Raw genomic sequence first — 10,714 nt, 5'->3', positions numbered from 1 at the left:
CAAAACTGCCGCAAAAATACCCCGTTGCTATCTTCTGATCAGTTGCCGACTTGTCCAAGTAGTTCACGGCCACTTAGTTCATCCTGAAAAGGGAATCATGATGAAGTTTTCCAGGCTCAAACAGCACCGGTAACAGAGAGCTCCTGGCACGAACACGGCCACGCGCGCGTAGGGGACTACGGTTCCTCCCTCTGCGCAGGGTGCTGCCGGCTTGGCGCTTCATCTGATAGATGAGGCTTCCCGCGTTCTCGTAGCCCGTCGACGAGCTTCTATCCTTGCGCGAGTCCTGGCCGTGTTCCCCTCTGTGTGCCAAGGATCAAGACTCGAGAATTTCTTGTTGATCCTTATCCGCTGTCACAGAGCTCTTATCGCTCCCTGCTTTTTGGCGTCACTGCTCCTTATTCTGTAGCATTCAGTCGGGGTAAATATGGGCATCTTTCAAGGGACCGTTGCTTAGATGAAGCAAGAAATACTGGGGAAGGTCTCCAGCAGTCATGGACTCATGGCCCATGGAAAAACTTCGCAAGGTCCAGAAATAGCGCTGGCGAGACATTCTCAACTCCCGGGTGTCCATTCTTGTCGTATTCCGACTCGGTGCTGAGTCGTGTCCGGGTTAGGTAAGCCGGCACCTCGAAAAGGTAAAGTGAGAAAGTGAAGCCAGCTGACTTGTCTCGTGATACCGTTGGTAAGACGAATCTGCTACACTGCTTCGAGCAATATAAGATGGCATCAGGCTGTCTGTCTTACACATGGCGTCCGCTGTCTCCTTTTGACGAAGGTCTCCGAATGGCGGGTTTAGCCGTGGAGGCACCCACTCAGCATGTGGTGTTCAACCACGAAATCCAAAAATAGCATCACCCTTCGCCCGGAGGGTGTTTGGCGTCTCGCTGTGGTTGGCCACTGTGAAGGGCTTGAAGGCTTGAAGCAACCACGACGATATATCTTGCCCATCCGCATTCGGAAATTCTGCAACTTCGGCGAGTCGCTGGGCTTTCCGCGTGTTGGAAGTGGACTGTTGGAAGAGAGTTGCGTCGGGCGGTTGGGCTAAGGTAGTTGGCGGGGGCATTCCACCTTTCTAGCTGAGATGTGAAAAGGCCCATCTTTCTCACTTGTAGAGTTATGTCGAGATGAGACTGGTGGCTGCTCATAAGAGACACTTGATTAATGCCTTCGGGGCTCAACTTGACACAGTTGATAGTACGCTCTCTCCCTGCATATCGCGATTCGCAGGTTGCCGCTGAGGTCCCGCATCCCTGTTTCAATGTCTTCCCCAACAGCGTCAAAGCTGCACCAGTCAGAGAACGAGTCTGCCATTCTCTGTTGGTTCTTAGCGGATAGCCAGCCGCCACCGGTTTGATGTTTTGTCTGAAGTAGCCACCAGAGACTCACGATAGCCACATGGTGATGAGGCAAGGAGAAGCCAAGATAAGCTTAGAGAGAGTAAGCCCAACGAAGTAGTAGAGTGTCTGCTGCTGTTACATGGTTTCAAGACTCAGCCTCATGTTGTCAGCTCCCAAGTGACCTGGCGAAGCCTTGTGTCTCTGAAGCAAGGCCTCTATCTCCACCTTCCCATAGGTAGGAAGACAGATTCCAATCGCCCAGATGTCAATGACAGATACAGCGGGTAAGAGGGTGCAGCTGTGGTTGCAATGGGATGCATGTTGGTTGCCTTTGATGTAGTGCTATCGGTAGTGTTGTGAACCTCGAAGCGTGTCGCAGAATCAGAGAAAGGGATCATTCACCTTCATGACCTTTGACCATTACTATTCAAAGTTCTTTTGAGCACTCCCGAGTCCCAAGTCTTAACAGAAAGGACTTGAGAACGTGCAGGTCGTCACGCCTTATTGATAGAAAGGGGGGTCCCTGGTCTGTTTGAAATATGTTTGCCTGCGGAAAGAAACTCCAAGGGCCCCATGGAACGGAAGATCTAGGCAAGGTCAGCTCGGGTTGGTCGGGTACCTTCCGATAAGGTGCCAACGCCGATGATTAGCGCCAAATCAGTGGGTAAAGTACGTTAGGAACAGGGGGGGACGGGGGGCAGAATGAGCCCAGCAGCAGGCAGACAGAAATGCACCTGGTTGTTTTGGAGGATGCCCTCACGCAACTCACCACTCACACCATCCACCCACTGATGCAAAGATAATGGGCTAACTTCAGGTGGTCCAGTAGCGTCGCTCCGCCACATGTTGCTTGCGTTCGCACGCGCAGCCGCATGTCCATGTCCCTCAGTCCCCAATTCCCAAGTCCCAGCCTAAAGACCAAAGGGCCCAATAGAGACAAAGCCTGTGATCCCACACTCAGCTCACACTGTTGTGCTTCCTGCACTTGTTGTCTTTGCGTTTGCCTCTAACGCTTCGCTTCTGCTTCTGCGTCTACTGCTGCTTCTCCTGCACCGCACTGCGCTGCCTTCCTACTTCGTCTCAACAACGGCCCTTTTCCAAAACTCCAGACGATTCATCATGTCAACTTCCTCCCGCCCTTCGCTCTCTTAGCCTCGCAGCGACAGCAACTTCGCCGCAAGCAACCAAGCAACCGGGCTGCCCTTGGTCCATCATGGACACCAGCACTGACGCTGGAGGACATGGGGAAGTGGCATCACGGTCGTCCATTGACAAACCCCCCATCCTGGCTCCGGATTCCGCTTTTGATCGCCTCCCGGACGAGATTATCCAACAGTATGGCTGTGTCCCTGCTATCTCTCTCAATCTCTCTTCTCTTACAAGTTTACTGACATTGGCCATAGGATATTGCAGCTCACCGACCCCGACTCCTTTGCGTCTCTCGTCCTCCTCAACTCGAAATGGCGATCAGTCGCCCAGCAGGCCCAGCTCTATGCCCTCCACCTCTTCAAATGCGAATCCTATGCCTCGAGCCATCCTCAGCTTCGCGATGCCGATGTCAGAGATGAAGATCTTCCGCGCCTAAGGCGACTATTCGCCAGAGAAGTCAAACGCAACCTTTTCGAAGCATACCTGCGACCCCGCGAAACCGTTATAAAGTTGATATCCAATTCCATCAGCTCCTCGTCATGCCCCGGCGGCGAGGGAATGCAATTTAGTCCGTCCCCCCGCGGTCACCACATTCTAGCCTATAACTCATCTCGAATTTACGTTCTTGATGTGCGGGGGAAGGATATCGATGTCAAGAGGGAGTTCAAGATCTTGCGCCGTCCCGTGTCGACCTGTATCAAGGACGACGGCTCGATGCTAGCCGTGTTATCTTCTGAAATGCAGGTCGATCTCTATGATCTGGAGCAGTCACCACCGCGCCGCACCCAATCTCTGATCTTGGATCATGCTCCGCGCACTATCGCCCTCTCACCCTGCGGGTCTGTCCTAGCTGCTGCGTACGAAGGGGGTATCGAAGTATCCCTAGTCAACCCTGGCGCGTTACCTACAGATAGACGCGCTGTCAAATGCGACGGAGTCGATTCCTTGTCCTTCTCGTTCGACGGCACTCAAATCCTTGGAACCACGATCCACTCATCACCACCTACCACAGTCATCCTCACAGCCCCGTATTATGACCCGGGCAACCAAATGGCCGACGATAGCATCAGCGCGCTTTGGACTACGTCTATTCTATTCCCTAATACCAGTCGTGACTGCAGTCATGCTGTGCTGCTGCAGGACTCTGCCCAAGAAGAGGCGAGCTGGACCTTTACTTACGATCGTAGTTTCGAGACGTTCAGGGCTGTACGCATCGAAGATCTGAGAAACGGAACAACATATTTCACGGGTCCGAAACCTGACCCAGGATCTCAGGCTAAGCTCACGCCTTGCACTCTTCCCGCAGCGACTTTCCATGGGGATCTTGTCAGTGCTGGGTTCCAAGGAAAAGATGTCTGGCTCTATGGTGTCCCTGAAGACCTCGACGCTGTACCCGAATTCAACTCTTCAGGGGTTGATGGGTTGTCAGCCTTGGCTGGACAAGCAAGAAGAAATAGTGGACCTCCCTCGCGTTCGTCATCGTCCCGGGCGCAAGAGAACCCAAGGATCCCCCAATGGCAAATGTTGTGTGATAAGCTCCGGAACACTTTCATCTGGGGTGCAAAGATTGCCGAACTCGACGGTGTCAGCACGGTGAAGTGGGTTGCGGGCTTTGGTCAGACATCGGCACAGGAGCGCCTCGTCATCGCAGCCCGGGGCATCTCCCCTGGAAAATCCATCATTGAGGAGGACGACATTGACTTCATTGACGGTGGCAGAGTTACCCTCCTAGACTTTGACTACAATATCGAAGATGGTGTCAGAACGGAGATTGAGATTGAAGTGGGCACCAAGGAGCCTGAGGTGCTCGAAGAGGAGCAAAGAGATATCGATACCGAAGTGGCTATTGTACGTCGCAGGACTGTGGCTCAGAAACGAGGAGATCGCGGTGCCTTGATGCGTGCAGCTACGAGCGCTGCAGCCCGGAGCAACCCTTTGCCGTCTATGCCGTCGATGCCACCGATGCCACCGATGCCGCCCATGCCACAACCCCGAGAAGAACGACAAGCCGACAACGATAACGTCGAGGACGACCCTCTCGTTCCGAGGCGAATTGGAGCAGCCCCGCGTATCAATGTGCAAGAGCCAACCTCACCTTCGGCGCCTGGGGCAGGCGAGACCGCCTCGATGATTGGAGAAGAAGAGGCAGAGGAGGCAGTCGAAGCCCCTTACTCGCATGACGGGCCCCGCTCCACCAACACTCTCCGTCGCGCTGCCACTGCTGCTGCTATGAACCGAAGCCGCCACCCGCAACCGCCGGCCGCTGGACCGGTAGAGTATCGGCGAGCTGACGGCCGACGTGAGCATCCTCACGAGAGCGACGCCGACAACTGGGTTCCACCGCCGCCTCCCTACCAAAAGGACGACCCCGGTGACTTGCCCTCTTTCCTACGGAACGCTGTCATTACACCTGGCGGTGTGCAGATACCGAGTCAGCCAGCGAGGACCCAAACAGCCGCGCCTGCCATTGGCGCATCGGCGTGGGCTCTCCCGACGCGACCTGCTCTATCTCAATCATCAGGCCGCCCTCTAAGCTATCAAGAGCCGGTCAACAGCCCCCCGGCTAATGCCAGCTATCATCTGCGTATAGCTAGTGACTCGACGCTCATGAGCCGGCCGCGCACTGCAGATTCGGCAGTTCGTCCGACGCACAGCCCTTCGGCCCATGTTGATCTTGACGATGATATCTATGACGTCTCGCCACCAGACTCCCCACGGATGGCGGCGAGAAGACAGAGCGAAACTCATGCCATCTCTCCTGACGACCAGCGGATGGTCAGCCAAGTTTCAGAGGCTCGACCATCAAGTTCTGGGACACACCAAGATTCTGAGGCAGTTTCTCCCGAGCAATCAGTCGTATCCCCGGTCGCTCAGCAGGTTCAGGCGCCTCCCTCGCTGGGTCTGGAGATTCCATCAGGTTCCTCTGCAAATACTGCGGGGCTGCGACAGCCACAATCAGCATCTACTACTGACTTGCCGTTAGTCAGACGCCTTTCCAATGCGTCAACTTGGCCTAGATCTGCGCAGCCAGGTGATGGATCTCACCTTCGTCCAGATGGCGGTCCCTTAAACAGCCACCCCTACTCCGCTCCTGCGACTGACGCAAGACTCGACGACATTGCCGGGTCTTCACTGCCACCATTCCCCATGGCAGATCAATTGGCCAGTCTGCGGGGCCATGAGCAGCTGCCTCCATCTAGACGGTTTTCTGGAAACTTCAGTTCAGTCCAGCGCGTACCAGTGGGAAGCCGCCGGCCTGGATCTCGTCGGGCATCTGTCCCACAGCCTGTCTCGCAGCCTGCTTCAGAAACCCAGGGACAAGCTCAGAACCAGACTCAAGTTGCCGAATCACAGTTCGAAGACCAACCCTTGATCATCAGCACACCTAGCGGCGTCACTGGCGCATTCGATGCGCCTACTCGTCAGCAATCGAACCGGAGAACCGAGATGCCTCTACTGGCCCCGATCCCGCGTCATCCACGCCCAACCCAATCGGGCCCGGTACGACCAACGGTGGAACGTCTCGAAACGATATACAGCACAAACTCCACAAACCGGCCTGAAGCTTCTGGCAGCAGAAGTCTGATGCCGGCATGGTTACAGGCGCCGTCGACGTCGTCTGCGGGCCGGCAGTCGCATTCTTCGGTCAACAGAAGACCCAGTCGTGCTGAGCGGAGTGCAGCTAAGAACATCAAGGACGCGAAACGGCGCGGTTGGAATGGCTCCCAAAAGAAAAAGAAGAAGAAGAAGCAGGTTGATCACGAGGTCGCGAGCTCTACTGCGTGGACGGAAGTTTCCACGTCTAGTAGGAATGCCACTCATGGTAAATCAGAGAAGGATAAGAAGTGTGTTGTGATGTGAGAACACTATTGAATGTTGGCTCATTGGAGGTATTGTGATGCGGCGACAATTGCTCCAAGGCTTTTTGCATGTTTGAATCTTCATGATTGGAAGTATAGCACCGGAGTTGGGGCATGGAAGAATACGTTTGAAAGATAGAGTGGAAGCCACTGGGCTGTACCCATTGCATTGACGATTCAGATACGGGAGGGAAAAGCGGTATTATTATGGCTTCCAGGGCATGCTATTGTCTTGTTGACTCTGCTATAAAGAAAGATAGGAAACTTGTAGCTCCTCACTCGCTGGAGATCGATGTGAGGTTGGTGCGTCGATCTATGATACCAATTTCTTTACGCACACACGCATTATACTACATATTCAAGTTTTTGAGGTTATTTTGCCTTCCACGTGTCCATCCGCTTTGAGGACGCTCATGGAGATCTTAAGAAAGTTCGTTGTGCGATGCCCTGATTCCTGGCCCGCCGCGATGCCTACCTCATTCTGCGCAAGTTTTCGCATCTGAGGATCCCTCGAAAACTGCACTGGGGAGCCAGGTACAAATAGATGGACGGTTGTAATATTGTTGAGCTCGCCGGGACCGCCTTGGCTGTAGAAATCATTTTAAGAAGGAGCGAGCCATGGGTATGATATGCATTCGGCAGGCGATAGACAGTTGGTATACTCCGACATTCCGCCCGTCATAGACCGTCCTGGTCGGAAGGGCGGACTTTGAACTGGCAACCCTGGATGGTCGCCTATAAAAGGGCATTCTCTAAGCAACTTGTTTTTTTCTGTTCATCAGTAGTTCATTCCCACAGCTTCCCGAGGAACATCAAGTCGGAGAATCATGACTTGGACGTATTGTGCTTCTCAGAATCCCAAGTCGTGAGATTCGTTGACGAATACGAGCAGGGCGCTGAATAGCTAAGGATAAGGGGTAGTAGAGTTGAGATCAGGGGCCGCTTCCTGAGTTTAACGGCAAGGCGATGAGTGATGCATTGTGGCGATGGAGTAAGGAGTATCAGCAAGGGAAGAGTACCCGCGCATTCATGATGGCTTTCCCTACTAGCAGCCTACTGAGAATGGGTTTTTGGGTGTTTGAGCTCGCTTTGAACTAAAAGATTACTGTTTGGACCTTTTTTAAAAAAAAAGTTCTGCACATGGGTGTGTGGAAGATAAATAAGAGATGCGATCCGATATGAGTAGTCCCCTTCTGGACCATGCCTTTCCACTGCCGGAATTGTGTGAAAGTTCGAGAGGCTCTGGTTTGCTCAAGCGACTTTGAACTTTAAGGGGATTCCGTGATCCTTGTTGAAGGGTTTGTGTGCATAGATGTGTGAATAGGTGAAAGACAACATGAGTTGCTGTTGCCTTTGTCGAGGATGTAACGGACGTCCCGTAACGGCTGCATCAGTAGAGCCTGGGAACCTTGTCATGATGCTTGAAGTTCGCGTGGGAGAGCTTCTCATGACTACCCATGGCATCCATCAAGCTACTGGTTCGGAAAGGTGTAGTGAGCTTCCTCTGTGGGCTGCAGAAATCGATCACATAGTAGATCTCAATGCGGCGGCTAGCTTTACGTAGTGCACAAAAAAGCAAGGTGTATTGAAAACTGGCTTTGCCTCTATACTCCACCGAGGCTGGCTTCCATGACTGGGAAGATGAAGGGGCTCTGATCGACCCGGCAGAAGGGCTCCCATTGAGTGAGGAGGACCGTTGATCAGCAAAGTAGGTGGTCAATGTAGTTCAGCCTCCGATCTGAACGACGACGGTTAAGACCCCTGAGCCGTTTCCAAAATTAGCACTCGGGAGTTAGTAGTCTACTTCGTTGCCGGTAGTGGTAGTGATACCCAAGCAAGTAGAAGAATAAAACGGGTCGAATCGACAGCGACGTGGTGTTAGGATGTCATCAGCGGCGTGCTTATTTGCTTGTGGTGCCAGGCAAGCAGAGGACCCTTCGAAATGGAATGCCAAAAATCCGGGTTTTCTTGCACCGTTGGGGGCGGTTCGGGTTCCACACCTTCTAGCGATCGGCTTTCTTGCAGATCTCGGTCGATTCTTGGCCAGAACTCCGGGGGGCGCACCCGCGGCATTCTTGACTACCCTGGGAAGCGAATACCACCCGGGCCCATACATGATTTCATTGAGCGGTGCAGTGATACCTGGTCCAAGTGGTCACTGGTGAGAGGGCCGGCTAGGCTATTCGAATCCTGCTCAGTGCTGTGTGCCAAGATTTTGTGAGGTGCTGGCTCGTTGCTGATGGTGGTTGATGTTGGGGGATATGATGAAAGAGTTGGTCTGTTTGGGCCGGAGACGTACTTAGATAACTGTTTCCCCATTTCTGGATAGAAATGCATCTATCCTTTTGGCCAAATTCTTGACAGTCTCTCACTTCTTTACTCTCGCTGTTCTTTTTACGTACTTACACTTCATTCGCTTATACTACACTCGCTATAGAAAGGAACAGAGAGAGAAAAGCAGAAGAGATGGCAAAACGCGACAGCTTGACAGTATGGCTCCCGAAAGAAATGTACGGCTCCGTAGAGCCTCTCGCCGACGATAGATTCATATGGTGCCCGATGCCCTTCGACAACTCCTTACCAGTCGAACAAACATCATTCATCGACATGGGCGGAGACGACGAGGACAACGACAATAAGGAACCCGCACGAATTCCAGACGATGACAGACCGATGATAGACTACGAGCTTCCCGCCCCGCCGCCCGCGGCCGTATTAGCGGGGCCGTCGACGGACATGTCAATGTCGGAAACCGAATCCGAAAGAGAGTTTCCGATGAGACAGATTAGTCAAAATCTCGGCCGGGGACGGCGAAGGTCCCGGAAGACAAGACCCGTCCGGCAACAGCAGCACAAGCATGCCGGGTCCGAGAGCCGAGGGTTTGCGGTACATTTGGGGTTGAATCTTGATATTGAGGTTACCCTCAAGGCGAGGATATTCGGAGACTTGGAAATTAGCGCTTTGTAAGTTGCTTCCTGGAGGCCCCGGGTTAGGGGTAGTGTGTGTACCTGTGCTAACTAACGCTGATCAAAGTGACGCATTGTGATTACGACTCTGATGAATTGAAGTGATGATAGATGATTGAAAGCGCAGCAACGTGCAAAACGTATTTGAGCGTTTACGACGCGAGGATATACACACAGAACTCGCCAAGACTGGCGTCGCCGAATCGGATGAGCTTCTGTCAGACAGCAAGCAATGCTGCAACACAGCCGGTCCGATGCTGTGGGTTCTCGTACTCTCAGAACACACCAGCACGGAACGCGATGGCCAAGTCCAAGGCAGCTCAGCTGTCAATTGTTTCTTCAAGAAAGAAGAGGACAAGGATCATCGGAGGTGATCCATATCAATCGCTTACCAGAGGACCTCTGTCAAAGCCGGACACGGTCATTCTGAAAGACTGCAGTAAGTCGTTATCATGGTGGAATCAGAAGCCAGCGGCCAGCTGTTAAGGCCACCCATATGCGTGTTTGTGGGAAGAAGAGACCGAAAAGAGAGTGAAATGCAGATTGGCAGCTAATATGTTGACGTTGGAAAACATCTGCCGCCCGGTGCGCCCCTCGGTCTAATTAGAACAGACCATGGATAGTGGTAATTCAGCTCTTGGTGCAAACCATGAGAATGAGATGGGATGCGAAACGAGACATTCACAATAATGATAGTAATTTACAACATCATGGCATGCCATTTGAGTTCATCAAGTGACTATATTACAAGACAATGCCAAAGCCTCACGAGAGAAAATGTATGCTTCACATTCTTGGTAGTGGAAACAGCTGAGATCTTCGCCCTCATCTTCAAACCCCGGCGCCGGGCTCGCCCACGGACCACACCCAACTCCCACCCAAAGAGATCGTTCTCGCCCGTCTCAATCTGGTCTAGAACATGCCCCAAACTTCAGCTGTAGTGGAGACAACTCACTATTCTCCCGAAGTGCGAACAAGGGCCCTCCCCTGAAATGTGCGTTTTTGAGCCTATGCAAACCACGCGAGACCTCTAGCGGGCTCCCGGACGCTAAGAACCCATTGGACCGTTCCTGAGGGACCTGAATGTGAGATTTTCCCGTTTGTGAGGTTTATCGAAAGGGTGCGGTAGCGTCTGGGCACTAAACCCAAACCACCAATGGCTTCCAGCCTCATCGCGGCGCAGTGATGGTGTGCAAATCTCCTTGAAGGGGTTTCGCGCCGCCCGGACGGAATAAAGGTGATTTAGCCTGCTTATCTTTTTTTCTCTCACATTCGTCTTGCCTCTGCGCTCTTTTGCTTCACTCATTCGCTCATTACGGTGTTTTGTGTTTGGACGACTTGAAGGAGAACCGACCAAGATATGACCTTAGCATGAGAATACGCCATACCCGTGTCCCAA

At 52.9% G+C, this 10,714-nt stretch overlaps 2 protein-coding genes across 2 annotated transcripts; both read left to right on the top strand.

The window, feature by feature from the left end:
- Positions 1–2,553: 2,553 nt before the first annotated feature.
- On the top strand, positions 2,554–6,350 carry CPAR01_02900 (F-box domain-containing protein; the record flags this gene model as incomplete). The annotated part of the gene is made up of 2 exons (XM_060487187.1): positions 2,554–2,675; positions 2,744–6,350. 2 exons carry the CDS (start codon positions 2,554–2,556, stop codon positions 6,348–6,350), a joined length of 3,729 nt encoding a protein of 1,242 aa, XP_060354515.1.
- A 2,465-nt stretch (positions 6,351–8,815) lies between these two features.
- CPAR01_02899 (uncharacterized protein) lies at positions 8,816–9,689 on the top strand (the record flags this gene model as incomplete). The annotated part of the gene is made up of 2 exons (XM_060487186.1): positions 8,816–9,312; positions 9,443–9,689. 2 exons carry the CDS (start codon positions 8,816–8,818, stop codon positions 9,687–9,689), a joined length of 744 nt encoding a protein of 247 aa, XP_060354514.1.
- Between the last annotated feature and the right edge of the window lie 1,025 nt (positions 9,690–10,714).

This window comes from Colletotrichum paranaense (assembly GCF_030867605.1).
Source record: "Colletotrichum paranaense strain IMI 384185 chromosome Unknown Scaffold_2.1, whole genome shotgun sequence".
NCBI classification, from domain to species: domain Eukaryota; kingdom Fungi; phylum Ascomycota; class Sordariomycetes; order Glomerellales; family Glomerellaceae; genus Colletotrichum; species Colletotrichum paranaense.
The sequence above is the reverse complement of the archived record's forward strand: the minus strand, read 5'-3'. Positions and strand labels throughout refer to the sequence as shown.